Source organism: Hyposmocoma kahamanoa, unplaced genomic scaffold, assembly GCF_003589595.1.
Source record: "Hyposmocoma kahamanoa isolate Upper Pololo Valley unplaced genomic scaffold, ASM358959v1 114, whole genome shotgun sequence".
Lineage (NCBI taxonomy): Eukaryota > Metazoa > Arthropoda > Insecta > Lepidoptera > Cosmopterigidae > Hyposmocoma > Hyposmocoma kahamanoa.
In genome coordinates, this window is record NW_020653383.1 from 535747 (window position 1) to 557769 (window position 22023).

Sequence of the window (22023 nt, forward strand, 5' to 3'; positions counted from 1 at the left end):
CTATTGCAATAAAACGGCAATTTCATACTTTAACCCCTAATATAAAGGGTGGAAATTTGTAATGCCACCTGGAGGGAAACTCAAAAACGAATTGGAATACAAATGAAAAGTTTCAGTTAGTCATAAGGTGTACCAAACGCCTTCCTGACCCTAATTGGATATTAGGTCGCCAAACTACCCATTTATTTATTGGTTAATATACTTACACTTAGCTGTATTTCTTATCGACTTCAAAAAAAAGGAGGAGGTTCTCAATTTGACTATATTTTTTTGTGTATCTTACGCGATTATTTCGGCATTTTTTAATCGATTCTTATGATTCTATTTTTATTGGAAAGAGGGTACCTGCTACCTTCACCCATTTAAATTTGAAGACAATATTCCACCACTAAGGGTAGTAAACTATGGGATGAATCCGGTTTCGCGCACTTTCCGGTAAAGGATTTCAATAAAAATTGGCACATAGATGTAATAATTCCACGACCTTTTGAGGACTTTTTTCTATAAAAAAGTTATATTAATTTACAATGAATTAAAATATTAAAATTGTTTGCGCTGCCATCTATTGGGAATAACATAAAGTAATGAGTTCTCCTCGTCTCATTTTCTGAACGATAATGCTAAACGCCTAATTTGAAAAGATCTAAACATTTGGAAACATTCACGGAGTGTTTGAGGCATACTGATAGAAAAAAGCGAGGCAAATATATTTTTCTCATTATCAATATAGCAACTTTATTTAGGTGGATAATATTGCGCAATGACGTGTACGCATGTAGAGTTGACCCTTTTATCACTGCTACCATTTATTAGGTGTGTAATATTTTACAAGTGTATAATTGTATAAGTGCATTATTTTGTTACAATATAATTTTAATAACAAGCGGCTTACAAAATTTTACATCATAATAGTAATACTTATTTACCTATTACTGTAAATAGTGTTATTGTTTTATAATAATAATAATAATAATAATAATAATAATAGGCGAGAGTTTAAAATAAATACGAAAATAATAATAAAATTTATTTATTGAGACAACTGAGATCCGATTTTACTGTCGTAACATTCGTTGTTATTATGCTTTTTTGATAAGTATTTTGATACTCGTAAAATGAATTGTATAAATATTTTTAAGGGTAACTAAATCAATATAATTATGTATAATGTCAGCGACACTTGATTTGGAGCGAATTACGGATTTTTCTTCTTTTTTTTTATATAACAACGACACACACTCAAAATAAGGGCAGGGAAACCCTGTGTCGTGGGTGCCATTGACAACCACAAATTACACCCAAACTCATGAGAGAAATAAATGTTGGCCATATAAATATTTCTTCCATACAAATATTTTTCGGGAGTCGAACCTGGGACCTTAACGTGGCAGCCCGGCACGGTAACCGTTCGGAAACGGATGCAGTTAAATTAAAACACATGCTAACGTTTGCAATGCAAAATGCAAAGTTTAATTACCTTGTACAAACTCAAACGTAATTAGATTAGATTAAAGTAGCGACAACAAATGCAAGTAAATGTAAGTACTGTGGCAGCAACCTTCAAATGCTTATACCGAAACATCGAGTAATTTCTTCAAAGCAATAGAAAATAAAATAAAACAGTGTTATGTCGGCCAATACGTAATCTCAAATAACCTTGTGATTATTTTATACCAATTAATAAACGTAATTATGAGTATTTATAGCATACCATGAAGCTTTACAGTTACATATACAGCATCATATATCATATCATACAAAGTTTATGAAATATATAAAATGCAACAATTATATTATGAATTAGCTTCTGGGGAGCTTAAAAATATGTATTGCACTCACAAGACACCTGACCGTGGCTCAATTTACTCGACTATTAACTATATTTTAATATATTATGTCATAATATACATATATATTATGAGTAAATGCTAACATGTATAAAGATAAACCATGACATACCAAACGTACATACATATTAAAACACCACGTTTGCATTAGACTATTGATATATGATAAAGTATCAGGATAAGTATGAGTGCAGGCAAGTGTTGTTCTAATTACCTTTTAATAATTTTTTACTTTATATAGGTAGTATCCACTTATTCTAATAGAGAAGAAAACATTTAAATTTTTTTAATGATGATAATATTTCTTGTAGTCATAAGTCTACACTTACTTTACATTAGTTATATGACAATGTTTTTCAAACACTGCTCCCGTCTTTGTTACCGTATGTGGAAAATAACTGTTACCGATAAAACTATTTAGCCTCAGTCCTTCCAGCTCTACCAAACTGTCAAATCAACTGTCATATCACTTGAGTTCGATGAACGACGAACGAAAGCTGCATTTATGCAGAAAGTTAAATAAATTACATTTGTATGAAAGTACCGGGTCTCACCAGTAAAATGTATCAATAGTGGTTGTAGAACGTAACACGCGGCATATACTAAAAAAATAAAGTGTTTAGTGACAATAAAATGCCTTTTGTTAACATTAAGAAGCAATATCTTGCGGTCGGAATGTTGGTGTTCGTTGTCCTATTTCTGTTCAACAACAGGCCTGCCATCCAGTGCCAGTTTACTCAAGAAGTTAATACGTATCTTCCTACGATATATGGGATCACTCCGACATACAAAAGGTTGGCGCAAAAGGCTGACCTCACGAGGTAAAAATTTGTTTAAAAATCTTCGTGATGCACCTGCCCTTGGCGGATCTACCGGGTATTTCTTAAAGCTGTTTGGCTAACAACTTTGGCAGAGATCGCGCATGTCAATTATTTTAATTGACAAGCTTAATTAAGTTTGTACTGCATGAGATATTTCAACTCTGACTAGCAATTCTGTTCTCGAGAGGTGTAGACACCTGTGTGCTTAATAAATTCAAAACTACGAATAGTTGACATTTCTTCCTATATTGATAACTATAGATAAATACACATTTTTTATTGTGCTTTTCATTCTACACCTAAAGTTTTTGCCACTGGTGTCAAGATGGCAAATAAAATTCCTCTTAAACTATCACTCATCTTAGACATGCACGGTGTACCTAACCATTTTAGTATAATTTTTCTACCAAAACCTTTAGTCTGTTATGGGAGTCCTTTACGAGACAGAACAATACTACAATATATTGTAATTTTGTTATAAAATTCTCCTAAACATGTCACTCATTCTTGGTGTTCATATCAATCTTAGTAGAAAAAAAATGTACTAAAATGCACTCGCTCCGAAAATCATCATATTATATATCATGTATGTTATACTGTAAAATTAACTTGATATGTTTGTAGTTAATAGTGATGCATTTAGTTGAATTGCCAATGAACTTGCTAAAACAATTGGTCAGGAAAATAAATTCACGGGTCTTTGTCAATAGGGTTGCTTCAGTTTTACTTTTTATGTGTCATTAGTTGATGAAAACCAAATTTCTAAATGTAAGAAATTATAAATATTATTTGGTTTCACAGAATAAATAAAAAAAAATTCTTTTTTTAATGTAAAACAGTAGTTATACATTTCTATGAATAATTTATCTGTTCAGAATAGTAGCAGGTAAATCTGCCTGAAATAAATATTTTATTTCATCATATTTGTTGTATTATGTTGGATCTGAACATAATGCGACAAATCCATTCATGAGGTTTATCAGTTTTTGTTTCAAAGCTCCACAATTGGGAAGAATATTTAATGTCTGGTATTTTGTACTCAAAAAAATTAATTCTTTTATTATAATAAAAGTCAACTCCCTCCAGCTAAGAACTAAAGAAATGATTTATTGCAAAATAACAAATAGTTTATTTATTTACATAACTTAATTTGTTTTGTTTTAACATCTTACATAAAAGTCACTATTTTTCTTAATTGTCAACAGGTTATCACAAACCCTTTTGCTTGTGAAAAACTTTCACTGGATAGTTATTGAAGATTCAGAGGAAAAGACTCCATTGGTAGCAAATTTGCTCCGCGAATCAACACTTAAATACACACACCTTTTTATTAAAACACATAAATCGAAGCATTCTACGGTATGTATTAATCTTAATTGCCTATGCTAAATTATTTTTATGCTGTTTTTATAGCTAATGTTAATATTTTAACTAGTTGTGCCATGAACACTCTTTTTAACTGACTTCAAGGAAGGAGGATGTTCTCAATTTTGTTTAATTTTTTCGTTTATGCTATGCAATTACTCCGTAATTTGTGTTCCAATAGTCCCATAGTCCCATTCGAATTTGAAGTATAATTTCACCTCTAAGGGTGACAAATTAGGGGATGAATATATAATTATATTCATCCCCTACTATAATTCCACAAACTGTTGAGGTCAGTTTTTTTTATAAAAAAGTTATAATTTATTTAAATATAATTGAGTAAATGTGAATTCATAAACTGTTAAACACAATAAAGACTTTGTCAGATAGGTAAATGAGTCTTATTCATATATTCAAGTATTAAAATTTTATGACTCAAAACAGTTTAATGTCAATATCTTCTAATTGAATGTGGTTAGAGCAGACGTGCTAGAGTTATCATTTGTTTCGTATTTATATTACTGTAAATTGCAGTTGCAGCCCAACTATTACAACTATTTAGCATGTATATTAATATTGATTATGCCATTATAACATTGAATTTATTTACTTTATAGATTAGGAAATCAGGTATGAATTCCATTGATTTGAAACATACGATTCTTTATAAAAAACGGAGTAGGATTTTTTGTTACTGATGTTTTTTGGTTTACTTTATTACATAAACCAAAATATCTTGCTACAATACTAAGTAATCTCCATAACATAAATATAAAAACCATGCTTATTAAAATGATTATCAATTCCACACAATTGAACGCCATGTTTAAATAAGTATAAGATAGTGCAAAATATACTTATTGTGTAACTTTGATGCTATGTATCCGTTTCAGTTCTAGACTTCATCCTAAACATTTGTCTGTTTCTTGGCTGGTGTTCAAAAAGTTTCTTGAATATTATACCAAAAATAATTACTGTGTTTCACTAGTTGTATGTTGAACAAAATTTTGTTCTTAATATGTGGTTTTTGTCTACAGTTGACTCCTTAAAGCAAATTACAGTACAAACCTTTGATGATTTTTTAATGTTCTATTTTTAATCGTCCCCTGGTCCATTTTGCTTGAAGATGTTTTCAAAGGTCACAATATTTCATTACAAAAACAAACCTTTCATGATTTTTTTAATATTCTATTTTTAATCGACCCCAGTCCATTTTGCTTGAAGATGTTTTCAAAGATCACAATATTTCATTACAATACAAACCTTTGATGATTTTTTTAATGTTCTATTTTTAATCGGCCCCTGGTCCATTTTGCTTGAAGATGTTTTCAAAGATCACAATATTTCATTACAATACAAGCCTTTGATGATTTTTTTCATGTTCTATTTTTAACCGTCCCCTAGTCCATTGTTTTTGAAGATGTTTTCAAAGGTCACAACATTTCAGGTGATGGATATCAATATCTGTATCTTTAGGACGAGCACGTACAACACATCTTGGTACTGTGTACGTAGGTCACTCTAAAGCAAATTTTATAATAACACTGGGTTTTAGTATGACTTGTGCAAAATCGTTCTAAAAATATGCTAATTTTTTGATAAATACAATCGCGTACTATCGCTTCGTTACCCATTCTACTGTAATTGAGGAAGTATTCAAATCGTAATGGATGGCGGAAAAATTACTTAAAACTGAAAAGCTTTATCTTTTTAAAACATCTGTTGCAAACGTAATATAAATATATTCGTCAGTGTATCCAAGTTTTCTAGTACAATTCATCATACTTCTATATTCTACATTACAGTTCCCAAGGCACATTCCAGGCCTCGTCTATCATTGGAAGAAACCTGTACAACTGGTAAAATTTTCTTGGACAATGCTTTAAAATCTATATCCATTCATTGATTGGTATTGTTTGATTTTCTTATGAGTGAATAACTTTTTAGTTTAAGTTTAACACTGTTTTTGAATACTCGATAATGTACTCAGTGATCTTGAAGACCATCGTCATTTTGCCTTATACGTTATCGACACGTTCTCACCTGACATTTTGCCATTAAGTGAGCACAATAGATTACGATCTTCACGCTTCGACAAGCATTCGAAATATTACCCTTCCATGTACTCAAAAGGCAGACCTTTTGTTTTATAATTCAATTAAAAACATGTTTCCAGCCTTTTCCATTACAACTTGTAATAGAAATGGGTGAAGTTATAGTATGCGATTTAATATTCCTACCCGTATTTAACGGATTGTGTTCTTAAAAAAGGGGTAACTAAGACCTATTATTTACCATTAGCTACAGGGAAGAGCTGAATATGATGACGCTACTTAGTCAAAATACAATGAAATACTATAGGTGGCATAAACACAGCTTTTCTCGGCTACGGTTTAGTAGATAATGAGCCTTAACTACCTAATTATCTTCTAGATTAGTTACGTTTGACTTTGTTTTAAAGTTGTAAACCATTATTTCCACAGTACGCGTAAGACTGTTCTTTCATTATAGCGATCTTTTAAATTTTGCTTTTGAGTGTGTCTGCATGATCGTTTTTTCGGGGAATGTTTTAAGGTCTGTTCAGACTGACGTGAATTCGGAACCGAGGCTTTTCGGTATTTGCCAGAGTTTGACCAATCAATATCTTAGCGGTTTGAAAATTTCGCTGCAATTCGAGTGACTAACCGCGGCTATTTGAAAACATCCATAAACGCCGGAAAACTGGTTGAAAACCGTTTACCGTGCGGGCGGAATCAGAGTCAGTTTGAACGCTCCTTTTATGATTTTTCAGCTTGGGATAGAAACTAGCTAAAATATTGTTTCAGATGTATCTTAACACTAGTATGTACGATCAAAAATTTGTTGCTTCAATATTAGCTACTTTGGAAAATTTGATTGACGCGGTAACTAGCCGTTTTATACTTATTTTCATTAATGTTTTTATGTCGTGGTTTCCAAATTAATGCTAATTAATAACCATGGAATAAATGTTTTTACTATATTATTATTATTTTAGTATGGACAAATGGGTAAAAGTAAGTGTAAGGATATTTACTGATGTTGTAAATTGGGTGTACCGAGCCACATTTCGATTCCTTACTTTCTCAAACTCGTATCTTATGAAGAGTGATTATTGAGATGACAAAACTTTACATAATTAATTTATTTTAAATTTGTTATCAAGGGTTACATTGCATTACTTTAAGAATAGGTGTGAAAAGAAAAGCCAGCGTGTGAATATGAAGGAAATGTGATGTGAAATCAGCCTGCAAAATTTGTATGTCCAATCTATTCTTTGCATTTCAGTAACTTTGTGCTTTAAGATACGAGTTTGAGAAAAAGAGGCGACGATTTGTAAAAATAACCACAAATAGCAGTCGATCTAAATAGAGCAGCATTGTTGTCGCTGTTTTAAATATACCAACAGCTTTTTTAGACTGTGCTTGCCCTTTACATATCTGGAGTACAGTAAGTAGATTACGATAGAGTTAAAATAGTAAACGGAAATGGTTTAGATAAGAATTTAGCTAGAACGTTTAGCATTTCAGGTTACCGTTTGTTTACTTTTCAGTAAATTTTTCGCGAACTAGAAAAGGTGGGCGCAAATTCAAGCTGTACAAAAAAAATGTTGTTTACTTTAGGTACATTACAATTTATTTATTTTTAATTTAAACTTACGATTTTCACATATAATTTGATTTTTAATTCGGGACTTAATCATGTATAAAACAAATTTTAAATACCTCGACGTTTCGGCCGTATTGCAACGTCCATGTTTTCGAAGGGACAGAAGAGGCGGATGTTAGCATCTTTTAGCGGATGTTAGAGTTTTTCTAACAACCCGCACTTGATCTTCATTATTTATTTGTGCACTAGGGTTGTCACTAGACCGACACATAGCACTCACGACATCCGGCGACTTGTCTGGCGATACATGATGTTGTTTACATTTGCTGATAACTGGATCCCACGACGGTGAAAGCTTGAGGCCGTCTTCTCGGTTGAAATTCCTGTGTGTTTTAATTTCAATAGCTTCACGTACGATTCTACTATAGTGATGACGTTCTATAGAAAGAATCTTTCTATAGAACGTCTTTGTTGAACTATTATTTTGATAACTATATTAGACTGTGGTTTAGTTTAGGTTTTTATGTCATAAAGTATGTAAATGAAACTATTGTGTAGTAAAATCCGGCTCTTAGTAACATTATACCATAAAGGGTTGCCATGCCTACACTGGACGATTCTTGAGAACATCCAAATCACCCATTAGTTGTCATGTTACACCTTAAGATACACCGTCAGAACCTCTATGTAGTAAATGAGACTATTTTACAGGCTATTCTATTCCGTACCCTGGAAGGTTCAGAATTCTGATATAGTTTTATTGTGCCATTTTTAGGGTAATAGACGTCATCAGACTGGACTCATAGACTACTGTAGAATGGTAGAAGACCCGTACAGAGTTCAGCTTCGACGTAAAGGCATATTTTGACACAAAGATTACAATGTTAAGCACAATTTCCTCTGTAGTAGAATAAATTCATATTTAGATAATTCTATATCATTATTATGTATATATTATTATCAATGTAAAAAAAACTAACTTTTCTATATTAACTCAGGTCTGGATGATTGTGGTACCGTACTTTAGTTACTTTGGGATCAGAAATCAGAGTCTGTGATGTTGTTTAATATTTATTTATTATATTATTATTGTTAAGATCGGAAAGTGTAGCACATGCGAAAACAGCGGTATAGCTAGCGTACAAAGTACAGCGGCGACTTCCAGAAACTATCTAAACTACTAAACTACTATCGCTTGATATTATTTTTTTGTGCTTTAGGAGGTACCTTTTTGGCAAATTTCTTGCGAAATTGAAAAACTTTCCGAATTAAAAACTTGAAATGGAAACTGTTCCATCTCATATTTATTTATTAATAATAAGCATTTATTTCAGACATAACAAATCCATAGAATTGCAATAATGTTCAATTAGAATTAAATTTTAAATATACCTTCTTACATACAATAAATGGGTATAATTAATTATTAATAATTGAAACCCAATGTCGCAGTACGGACGAGTCGCAACTGCGAGCTATAGCAGCTAAATATATATTGTAGATGAAAATAGATTTTCGTCAATATTCTGATATTTTTAATTAAATCCCTGATAAGATAACGATGTTGACTAATAGGTGTGTTAAAACACTACTATATTTTTTATTTGCACGTAGATTCAAGATTACCGAATTATGTATTGTAGACCTTAAGTAAAGGACGATGAAGTTATATGTATTTAAAATGAATTCAATATCGTTTCCTGTTAAACGTAACATAATCCTATTGTTAGTATCATAAATGAAAATCTATAATATCATCACCTCATACCTGGTATATTGAGTAATTGATAATTTTTTTCTACAATATTATTTGAAATGATTCTAAAGTACGTCATTTTTATATATTTGGATGCTATTTTCTTGGATAAACAAAATTATACTTATATATTGGTCGTATATAAAATGGTTACTACATATAAAATGAAATGGGCTAATCCTTCATCTTCTATATAATGCATTTCAAGGGGTTATACTTAATTATAATTGCAACAGAGAAACACGTCTGCATGACGATCGGGCCTGTCCGCATCCATCGGCTTCCTGCGACCTCCACCAAATCGTCGGTCCACCTGGTGAGGGTCTTACCCACTGAGCGTCGTCCGGTGCGCGGTCGCCATAGAAGAACCTTTCCGGCCCAACGGCCATCGGTTCTCCTAGCTATGCCCCGCCCACTGCCACTTCAGCTGAGCAATTCTTCGAGCTATGTCGGTTACCTTAGTTCTCCTACGGATTTCCTCATTTCTGATTCTATCACGTAGGGAAATCGAAACCGAGCATCGCTCTCTCCATTGCCCGCTGAGTGACCTTGAGCCTTATGAGGCCCATAGTGAGGGACCACGTTTCTGATCCATATGTGATCACTTGCAACACAAACTGGTCAAAGACTTTCATCTTGAGAGATTGAGGTAATTTGGACGCAAAGATTTTTTGTAGTTTTCCTAACGCTGTCCATCCTAGCTGGATTCAACGAGAGAGCTCTTTCTCAAAGTTGGACTTACCTAACTGGACTGTCTGCCCCAGGTATACGTAATGGTCAACAACTTCGAGTGTAATGCTCCCAATTTTAACTGGAGCGGGTACAACATGGACATTCGACATGATCTTCGTCTTGTCCATGTTCATCTTAAGACCCACTCTTTGGGAAACACTACTGAGATCTTCGAGCATTGTGTTCAGGTCTCCCAAGGTCTCAGCCATAAGAACTATATCATCGGCAAATCGAAGGTGTGTTAGGTACTCGCCATTGATGTTGACGCCAAGTCGTTTCCAGTCCAGAAGCTTGAAAAAATCCTCTTAACGCAGCAGTGAATGTTTTCAGAGATATCACATCTCCCTGTCTGACGCCTCGTTGCAGTTGACTGACATAGTGGCGTTTTGTACCTTAACACCTCTATATACCTATAGTCTATTTGGCACCTTTGGAGAGACTGCAGCACCGCCCAGGTCTCGATCGAATCAAAGGCCTTCTCATAGTCCACAAACGCTAAGCAAAGTGGCCGGTTATACTCCTCGGTCTTCTGTATAACCTGCCGCAGCGTATGGATGTGGTCTATGATACTAAAACCCTTTCGGAAACCGGCTTATTCGGGAGGTTGGAAGTCGTCAAAAGCGAGATGGGCCGATAGTTCTTCAAGAGTGTTTTATCACCCTTTTTGAAGAACAGAACGACCTCGCTTCTGCCCCATGCCTTCGGCGTTTGACCTTCGACGATGACAGAATTGAAAAGCTTCTGGAGGACCTAAAGTATCGGCTTGCCGCCCGCTCTCAGAAGTTCCGTAGTGATTCCATCATCGCCTGCCGTTTTGTTGTTCTTGAGTTGTTTGAGAGCTACACTAATCTCATACAGGCTGACGTCCGGGATATCTTCGGTATAATGTCGGGTAAGCTTGGCTCTGGGGTCTTTAACCTCGCTTTCAACAGGTACTTTCGTGGAGCATAGAAACTCTCTATCTCCCTCAGGATTTCAGGCTTAGATGAAATGATGCTACCGTCATCAGTCTTTAGCTTTGTCAGTTGGCTTTCCCCAATAGACAGATCTCTCGCGAACACCTTGAAGCCTTTATTCCGCTCAATGGCCTCTTTAATACGCTCTGTATAAAATTGGTGTATGTCGCTAGTCAAAGACTTCGATATTTGCCTATTTAGCCGCCTGTAGTGACTTGCATCCTCTGAGTTCTGTAGTCTCATTTCATTTCTATGTTCCATGAGTTGGAGTGTTTTGTCGAAGAGTTTCTTTATTCTGGTACGGTGGGTTTCGAAAAACTTGGACCCAACCGTACGGACAGTATCCACCACCATGTTGTTTAGATCGTCCACATCTATGCAGTTTTCGAGGGCTTCGAAGCGGTTTTGAAGTTCGAGCTGAAAGCTCTCGAGGTTTTGGAGTTGTGCAGATATTGGTCGGAGCGTACTTCGGAACAGCGTCCGGGGAAGTACTGCCACCTTACCTATTTCTGCCGCCAAGCAGTAATGTCAACATTATTGTGAAGTGTAAGGGCGCTGGTGAAATTACAGGCACATGGGACTTGTCAACTTATTTCTTAGGGTGACGGGCGCAGTGGCAGTGCCCCTCAGATCTTTGTGATTTAAAGCTCTGACCAAGCAAGCATTACAACTATTATGGACAGGCGTGTCTCTTATCAAAGTTGTGTGCTGTAACTGTACATGCTGACTGTGACTTCCTACTTTTGCTAATGTTAACAAAAGGTTGTAGATAAATTTTTGGTGGAAATTATAATAATATGGCAAAATTTTATAAAAAGCTATGACTGCACCAAAAATATATAAACAAGGTTATTAAGTGTTGATTTAGGTCTAACTCGGAAACTCTTCAAGTGTGCGGAATGTGTCCTTTACCTTCAAGTTACGTCAGCTCCATTCAAATATTTGTCTGGTCCGCTGTAGTTAACTGCTGATCCAACAAATGTCTGCTGTCAGAAATGTTTAGGGTAACATTATATAAACTTTACATCGATTAGAGTATACATGAATTATGTATCAAATATGTTTGTTTTACAATGGATTTCACTGTGTTGTGACACGAAGTCATAATATTCTCATTTGAATATTGAGCGAGCGTCACACAGTTCACATTGTTTCTTGTTTTTCTGATAAAATTCAGTATTCGTTTATATGAGACCGTGAGGAACACTCACCATGATAGTCTACATTATGTGCTTCGATGTAATTGGTAATAAATGTGGGAGTAGTTCCTGTGTAATGTATAACATTATATTGAGTTGTATTTTGGTGTAGACATTGATTAACAATACTAATTTTTAATGATAATATAATTAGGTATACAATTCTGGATTTTTCAGGCGAGTGGCGTGGAGCAAAGGAACGAAGCTCTGAATTGGCTTAGGCACCATCTGTCACAAGCTGAGGACAAAAAGGGTGTGGTTTATTTCATGGACGACGATAATACATATTCCTTGAAAATTTTCGACGAGGTAAGTTCTTTTCATAAAGTATTAATTCCTTTCTGTTCAATGTAGAACACGTCAGAAGTCGAAACTTGCATGTATGGTCAATATTCTCCGTTATGTTGTCATAATATATGTAGTTATGCAAGACTGCAAAGTTGTTATTTGACGCGAGTGCTTGTATTGAAACCTGAGCAAGCGAAAGGATGCGAAGATTGAACCTTGAGTAAAGCGAGTGGTTCAAAAATAGATTCCTGAGCGTAGCTAGGGTTTCAAGGCACGAGACGCAATACAACTTTGCTGCCGAGTGAAACACAACTTTTCACCTCACTATAGCTAGGAAAATGGTAGATGGAATAAAAACAGTTCAACTATAAAACATCAGTATTTTTCAAAGAAAAAGATTATCTTCGGATGCGTTCTGAATTTACACCTCATAAATTTTTATTCTTACTTGTACTTTTATTTTGTGTAATTAAGGGATTATTGAAATTATTTCAGTAGAATTTAGAATTAAAATCATTTAATAAACACAATTAGTGATCATTGGCAATTTAATGTCAACAATAATAAAAATAAAGTATACCAACGGATTTATATTACATAAATAAGTAATATACGACAAATCGCGTATTTGAACAGGTCATTATGTTTTTTTTGATCGAAAGAAAATGTTAGGTGTACCACAATCCATCGTCAAGTTTGAATTCGAATAATCATCTCCGCTTTTGCGCGCAGATTTCTAAAGAGAAAGAAAGCCTTTCCGAGCTAGTGAGGTGAAAAGTAAATTATTGTTACGTACTTTGTGGGCGACTGTGACGAGATTCCCAAACTATTAGTTTATTATTTAATGCGGTATTTATATCGTTAAACCAAACACTTCTAAGAGTTTTAGAAATTCACACAATGTTTTAATGGATGAAGTAAAAGCAGTTTTTAAAGGAGCCTGAAAATATACAACAATAGTTAATGTTGGTTTTTTACATTATATAAACAATAACTGTAGTTATGGTCCAGAGCAACACCTTTTCTAAAAGCTAAAAGATTTAGTTAGCCTAACCAAATTTTAAAATCATATTTTCCGTTTATTGAATGGAAGTAACACTACTGGAGACATAAGCAAATCATCACTATCATCCCATTAACACCTGTGCCAAGACACACTGCACGGCACGGGTCTCCTCTCAGGCGCGGGTTATTGTTTGCCACGCTGTGTGGGTTAGGGGCTTCACCCAATGTGGGTTAGGGGCTTCACACGTTTTGCAAGGGTTGTGAACCTTCTTCGACGTGCAGGTTTCACCATGTTTTCCTTCACCGAAAGGCTCATTGTAAAATTCGCATATAAATTCCGAGAAACTCATAGGTGCGATTTGGAAGGTTCAATTTGGAACCTACGGCCTCTGCTTGAGACACATTACGTCAAACTTTAGGCTACCACGGCTTGATCAGAAAAATTCACGTACTCAATTAAAGGTTCCCGAATGTAAATAAAATGATTAATGTTGTCATTTTTTATTGCTACGATGTGTATGTAATTGTAAACTATTTGTAAGACATTGTAATAATACCGAACCATTCAATAATAACAAAAGCCTTGTACCTGTTAAATAAGTAAAATTTGAACCAAGGTTATTGAAAACCAACATTATAAGTGACAACACCGACACATGTGTAACAACACAGTGAAACACGTGAGATGGTTATTTTTTTGTATTGATTCATATTTTAGTTTTCTTTTGCAGTCGGTAAGAAAAGTAAACATCCAGTCATCGTTTGTTTGATAACACTGTCTGTTATTGTAAATGGATGCACGATTTTTAAAACAATCTCTTTTTATGGAATCTTATTTACAAATAACATAGCACACATTTTGTTCGGCAATTCTTTGATGAATTTGAATCACTGTGTACACTGTTGTGGTTTTTTGTTCTTTCTAATTCTAACACTATGATGATAAGAACAATGTCATCCAATTATGTTACTAAATACGTTAATTTCTAAGGTTTCCTCATACTAGAATCTTGTTCTATTTAGGCACCGGTTTCACTACTTAGTTTGGATTTAAACCCTAAACCCTTACACGTACTGCTGTATTTATTGTTAAATCAAATGTCAGTTTTATATGGCAAAATTCTTTGAACACTTTTGTCTGTTTAACAATTGCCCTAAAAATATTCACCTTTTAACATTTATGTATTTGATATAACGTGTTTTATTAATATAATAAAACACCACATACATTGCTCCAATCCCAAAGTAAGTAAGTAAAGCACTTGTTATATGGAAATCGGAAAGAACGACGGTACCACAAACACCCAGGCCGGAGGTAATATAGAAAAATTTTTCTGCGTTGACCCGGCCGGGGATCGAACGCTAGACCTGAGAGATCACCATGAAAATTGGAAATAATTATTTTTTTCGTGACAAGTCAAAGGTCTCTTGTTTGAAAAGTCACGAGTCGATATAAGGATAATATCCATACCATTGATAAGAAATTGGGTTTTTCTAGTAGGTCGCAATAAGCTAACAAAATGGATGAGACCAGCAAACATCATTATTCGAGCCACAGTGCTCGTGGCATGTATTGGCGTAAAATAACTTTCACACATTAACAAATAAGAAGGAACATGATCATTGATTCGGTGAATAAGATTTCTTTCTTCCACATACGTTCTGGGTGTAAACTTGTTTGTACTGGTTTCAACATAATGCGAAATTTGCTTATAACCTTTATTCATCATAAGTGCGCAGGATATTCATGCAAATTTTTCTATGATATTTTATTTATATTTTATTTTATTACCCGTCTTCTTGGGACTTTTGTATGAAGTTTAAAACACTACCACTTTTTGGGTCCTGCACGTGTTTAATACCCCCTACTTTCTCCATACAGTCCTTCTAACAAAAAATCCATCAACTTCCAGATGCGAAAGATCCGGGAAGTTGGAGTTTGGCCAGTGGGTATAGTCGGAGGTATGCGGGTGGAGATGCCTTTGGTCGTAGACGGAAAAGTGGTCGGTTTCAACGCCGTATGGAAGCCATTTAGACCATTCCCAATTGATATGGCTGGATTTGCTATAAATGCTACATTGTTTTTGTTTCACCCCGACGCCAAGTTTTCGAGGAAAGTGCAGTCCGGATTTCAGGTAAGCTACATACACTATTTCAGCTAACGTTGCAAAACAAATGAAGCTACATTGACTTGGTACCTCTGAGGGAAATAAATTGGTCCAACGGGAAATAAATTCATCCAACAACACCATCATCTTCCATCTGGTGTTATCCGTAGTCATGACTATGATAGCACTATTTAATTGAGCAGCAAATAAAAAAATAATAGAAAAGACTAGCTATACCCCTGAAACTCTGCTTTTGTGGCTGTCATAGTGGTATTTATATAGCCACATAGTGGTATTTACATAATCTCGTAAATTTACATATTTCTGGGTTCTTTGTCATCAATTTGTAGAATTATTTTTGAAATATACTCTTGATTAGAAATATAATATTATTCCCTGCTTCTCTTTAAATTTACAAAGTTGTCATCAAGAGTTTTATGTATATTATTTTATGGAAGAAATAAATGCGCGTTTGACCCCTATCGCACCTGATGACTAATTAGGTCGATGATAAAGCAGGCAGTCCTATACAACGCCTATTCACTCTCGTTTTGAAAACGCCCAAGTTATAGCGTTCAGGAACAAATCTGCAAGCAGGTAATTCCGCTCCAATACCGCACGCCATATTAGTGTGAAAACATAACGGTTCGTACGAATCTTGGGTATATCCATAACATAGGGGTAGAATCCCAGTACTTCTAGTTTAAGATAATAAAGCGTGAAACACACAGAGAGCGGGTGTAGGTCGGGCGCGTGTTGGGTCGGGAGCGCGGTGAATCTAATTCCGTGTATTTTTTATTTATTTTTTTATTTGCAAACTTTTTTGATTTGAAATATTTATATAGACGAAATTGGACCTGTGGAGCTCTCGACCCGTACCCGCCCGTGTGTTTCACGCTTAATAGATGCGTTTTGAAAATAACCGTCTCTATTATTCCTATTATTTTTATATCACCGCAGCAAAATTGCATATTTGTCAGTTTTCTAACGTGTATATTTCGGCGAGTGTGTGCAGAAACTTTATAATTTAGTTCCACCCTCACAGTTTTTCCTTCGGACTACTTGAAAGTTCATATTATTATTGATACAAAGATCTGTAACAAATACATAAAGAAATTCGTAAAGTCACACACATTTGCTGCCTGTCCACATCAATGGTGTTGGGTAATTGTTCAACATAATTAACATTGTTGCCTTGTTAACAGCAATAGAGGCCTAAGGTCAAACGCGATATGTTAATGTTATTAAACGTTATCTGCCTTTCTCTTTGTCCCGCAATGTTTGTTCAAATATTTATCAAACATCCTTTGCAACTCAAGTTTTTATGGATACAGTGTTTTTATCGCTCTTTCGATGTAATATTTTTTTATAATTAACTTTTAGGAAATGAAACTAATTTTTCGGATCTAAATCGCATATATTTGTTTTTTCAAACAAATCAATGTTTCGGACCTTTTACACATCCCATGATAACGGCTGACTGAGATGGTAAAGTTGTCAACCGGTTATATCTAATATTAATGCAACCTACTCTATTTTTCACTTAAGTTACAAAAGTCATTAATGAAATACCTTATTTTTAAAATTTTCCAAACAAACATTCCATTTACGCTACATATGTTATACAAATTGTTTTGTTATAACAATATAATTTTTTATTAATTTAAATTTTATTACAAATTAATAATGGTTATTAAACTAAATTAGAACATATTAATGAGTACTGCAGTCTTATGTCTCTTTGGGATTTTTCATTAGGGCAAATAGGTTTGCACCTGGCAATTTGGTGGTACCAAACAGATGGTACGGAGAAACCATCTTCCCTGTTGAAATTAGGATGTTTTTCTAATTTCAATGGCCTCTCACAGCATCCTGCGTAGATAATGGACTTCTTTTGCAAGGACCTGAGGTTTGTCGAACTTAATTTAGAGTGTCGGTTTATCAATGACATGCTCGCAGACTGCAGACTTATTTACGCAGCTGTGTTTGACATCAGCTATATTATGCTCTTTGATGCGGTAAAAATACTTCGCTTCGTTTGTCGAATATAAGAGAGACCGCACTCACAGTCAAACTTGTAATATCCTGCATCCTATAAGGGGATATTACATTCCACAGGTCTCAGGAATTGAGAAAGCTACTTCAGAGGTTTGAAATGAGTCTTGATAGATGCACGCCTGAGGACTCTTCCGATCTTGTCTGTAACACCTGTCACATAAGGTAAAATGACAGGTCTTCGCTCGATTGGTGGTGGTTTCACACGCCGTCTGTGGCAAATTAATTTTTACTTTGAAATGATGTTAGGAATTGCTATTAGTGTAACCACCTCATCTCGTCTTTCATGGCGGATTCTTTGCTGATTGTAGTAAAGCTTTCATCTAACATACATTCTCGTATTTCTACCATAGTTGATAGAAATCAAAAGTAGAAACTACATGCGCGGAAATAACAATAAATCGCACGCCTCATAGAAGAATGGCATAAATGAAGTTATGTCAAAAATTTTTATTACTCCATGGGATACAGAAAAATATAACCCACATCCTCTTCAATTCTTGTAACTAGTCGATAGAGTTACAAAAATCGGAGAGAAAAATGTAACCAAAAAATATAAGAATTGGAGAGGATGTGGGTTTTATTTTTCTCTATCTAATGGAGCAATAAACGTTATTGACGTAACTTCACTTATGCCATTTTTCCACGAGGGGTGCGAAATATTAATAAACAAAGTACTTTCATTCTCAAACTTAAGACGTTTAGAGCACGGATATACATATATATCTACGGATATATCTACGGAGATACATTGGCTCTTAGTGTGTGTTCTACTATTTAGAGGAACGTTTGAACTGATCCCACCGACACCTTTCTACCGTCGAATGCTCAGCAAAAGAAAGAAGGACCTACGTCCATGATTTCTTATAACGATAACTTGCAAAATGTGGAACGACGAGTCTCATTTGCGCTATGGCATGGAGTTTCTATAAAAAGCGAGTAAACAGGTCTGTCAAAGGCTAGCAATACAAAGTATTTGGTGTTGCAAATGTCCACGGGTGACGATGACCACCTCCCATCATGTAGTTCGTGTACTAATTTCAATACCCCAAGCTCACAGTTATTCGAGTTTTAAGGAAATCGGCGATTGCATTGTTGACCTATATAATTGTAATTTCATTATCACTATGTATTTCACATTATAATATTTTCCCGTGCACTCACATTTTTGCTTCCGGTGATAATAAAATTCGGAGCTATTTTTGATGTTTTCAAATATTGATTTTTCAATGAAACTAAAAACTATATTATTGATTAATTATTTTAAGTTTTATTGTAATTACGTTATTGGCATTTTTTCATTATTTTGTTTGACATTGCTTTTTCACAAATTAATTTTAATTATTATAGCATTATGTAACTTCAATCTAATTTTAATATTTGCGTGCCAGTACCTGGTGCAAACGTATTCATGACACTCTGTATAATATCTTTTGTACCGTAATAAAATTTTCATTTAATTTTATTTCAAATTAATAAAAGTTTGACGACCCCGGTGGCCCAACGGTTGATTATACTGAGAGCGCTGAACGAGGAGGTCTCGGGTCCAATTTCTGAAATGTACTAAATTGGTTCTGGTCTGAGTGTTCTGAGTAGTGCCTCAGAGTAAATTCCGTTGCTCTGGGATTCACAGCACAGGGAATTCCCTAGTTAGAGGCCAGGTAAATGCTGTACTTGTTTGACACATTGGAACATTAAATATAATTCTTTGTTTTTTTTTATTAGCATCAAACGGTACACGAATAGATAGGTTCTAGGATCTTACCCCTATTACACTAGGAGACAGACCTGTAATTAATTATAAAAAAAGGACCCTTTTTTAATAATTTTAAGTGGCGACGGGACGAACAAGTTGTGCGCCTGATGGCTATAAAGCGCAAAGATCTGAGGGGCACTGCCACTGCGTCCATCACCCTGAGACATAAGTTAACAAGTCCCATGAGCCTGTAATTTCACCAGCACCCACACCCTTATCCTTCAAAACCGAAATACAGTAATGCTGACATTACTGATTGGCGGCAAAAATATGTAAGGTGGCAGTACTAACCTGGATGAACTCTTTCACAAGGAGCTCGATCGCATTAAATCATCTTGGATCTTACCCCTATTACATTAAAGTTATTAAAATGGAACATTTCTCCAAATTTCAGGAAAGCGAGATCTTAAAGTACTTCACAACAAAATTCAAACTGGAGCCCCTAGCGGAGAACTGCACTAAAGTGTATGTCTGGCATACACGAACCCAGAAAACGTCGATCATCAACCCTAAGAAACTTAAGAACCCACCGGTACCCGACGATCATATTGAAGTGTGATTCGGTATTTGCAGCTCCATTGGTTTGTTCTAAAATGTGATCAACGCAATCCATTGCAACCCAGGTGTTGCCACTAATGATAATCTAGTCCTACTTATGTTGATCTAAGCTAAAAGAGTTCAGTGTCAACGCTGAACTTGCGCTGATACCGCTGAATTTTTCAGTAGGATTCGAGGTACGTTCTCACGAAACGCTAAAATTAGCCCTCAAGAAATAAGCCCGTGGGTTTTATTGATCAAGTAGGAACGAATTTAAAAATTTTACTGTGGAGTTTTTTCTTGGTGTTGCCATGTTTTCACTTTAAAATTTACTATTTAGTGGTTCCTTTATACTAAATTAAAATAAGCTTCCTGGTTTTTGTCTTATTTGTATGCATGTTTAATTTCATTGTAGGCCAAAAGTATTTTAATTTCGTAGTAAAGTTTCCGTGACGAAGAAAATGATAAATTATAGACAGTAATAAATATTATTTTTATGATTAACACTATTAATAGTAAGCAGTATAGGACAAAGTGATACCTATGTCTTATTTTTTCCGTTATAGGGCTGATTTTGAAATCAGCTCTGAATTTTTCCCCTAAGTCAACATAAAGTTATATTAAAGTTAAATTCTGTAAACACAGTGAAGAACACGCTATAACGTTCGTCAGATGGTTCTTTTCCGTGCTGCCATAGTACCGAGCTGCCTACGTTAAAGCATGCTGAATTTACCCTATATGTTTCACACCTTTAGTATACGGTCTGTACGGATGATAGATGTGGTTCAATCCTAGAGGAAAAACGAAATACGTATACTGTAGCCGCCAGACCCAAAGTAGATGACGATCAAGAGCTCGACGACTCGTAAAATCAAAGACGATTTTAGTTAACTGTGTTATATTTAGATAGGTGACTGGTTAGTTACAGGAGTAGTGCCGTTAAATCGATACAGTGATAGTTTCTGAAGGGGTACAGTTTTAAAAGTGAACGGTCCTTTTCACCTTTTTAGTTACGTACAAAATTCGTTACAAATGTGGTAGGGATGAAAAAGACATATGTGGTGTTACTCGATTGGTTCAAAATAGGCCTACGTAATGTGCCCTTGACGAGCAGCGTTTTGTTACTGCTTTGGAAATTATGTTAAAATTACAAAAATTGTTGCGTTCGCAACATATACATCTAATCCTCGCTTAAATTGAATTATACTATTAAAAGGAAGTCCCTTTGTACCTGGCCGATATTGGTGGATTTGAACTATCAACCGCTAAGAAAATGGATGCCAATACGATTTAAAATAATTCCCAAAAATGTTACTCTAATACCAGTGATATAACACCTAATTCCATAAAATTCAGTATTAATAATGGTTTACTATTATTTTGACAAATGACTTTAGACTTACTTAGCCTTTATACTTGTAGAGAGATAGATCCATAAAGTATAATAATATGTATTTGTATCGCTATAAGTCTACAACTAAGAATTTACTTTATTAACCTAATTTTGTTTATTTTTTATATAAGTAATTTTATTTACTTTTACACTGTTATCTATAATTGTTTTAATTTATTTTTATTGTACAGTAACTAGTCGAATATAATTTAAATAATACTTTGTATGAAAATATTTATTTGAATATTCGCGTTAATTAATAAGTTTTAAATTCTAGCCATGAAGAATTGTAATAATTTTATTATTTATTGGAAATTTTTGACTAGCATTTTTTTTGTATGTAAGTTATTATAGAAAAAGTCGTACGCAACTTAAGTTATAGGTTAAATAAAAAAAACATCAAAATATAGGTAGAAAGTTGACAGATTCTAAACCTGGGGTCGCCATCAGACCCGGGGAAATATAAGAGCGCCGTCAAATTTGACGCTTATATATTAAAACGCTTATATATTTGAGAGTAGTACACTTGATTTCCGGTAGCGTGTCAATTTTAGCTTGAATTCCTCTTCTACATCTAA

At 34.5% G+C, this 22023-nt stretch overlaps 1 protein-coding gene across 1 annotated transcript; it reads left to right on the plus strand.

The window, feature by feature from the left end:
• The first annotated feature begins 2480 nt into the window (after positions 1–2480).
• On the plus strand, positions 2481–21502 carry LOC113239652 (galactosylgalactosylxylosylprotein 3-beta-glucuronosyltransferase I). The gene is made up of 5 exons (XM_026476718.1): positions 2481–2668; positions 3874–4027; positions 12481–12612; positions 15510–15731; positions 19910–21502. Exons 1-5 carry the CDS (start codon positions 2481–2483, stop codon positions 20072–20074), a joined length of 861 nt encoding a protein of 286 aa, XP_026332503.1. The 3' UTR covers positions 20075–21502.
• The last annotated feature ends 521 nt before the right edge of the window (positions 21503–22023 follow it).

Bases quoted from the DNA above. Each gene is read 5' to 3' on its own strand.
- LOC113239652 (XM_026476718.1), top strand. From the start codon at position 2,481: ATGCCTTTTGTTAACATTAAGAAGCAATATCTTGCGGTCGGAATGTTG. The intron at 12,613-15,509 runs GTAAGTTCTTTT...ATCAACTTCCAG, and splicing joins CCTTGAAAATTTTCGACGAG to ATGCGAAAGATCCGGGAAGT. The intron at 15,732-19,909 runs GTAAGCTACATA...TCCAAATTTCAG, and splicing joins AAGTGCAGTCCGGATTTCAG to GAAAGCGAGATCTTAAAGTA.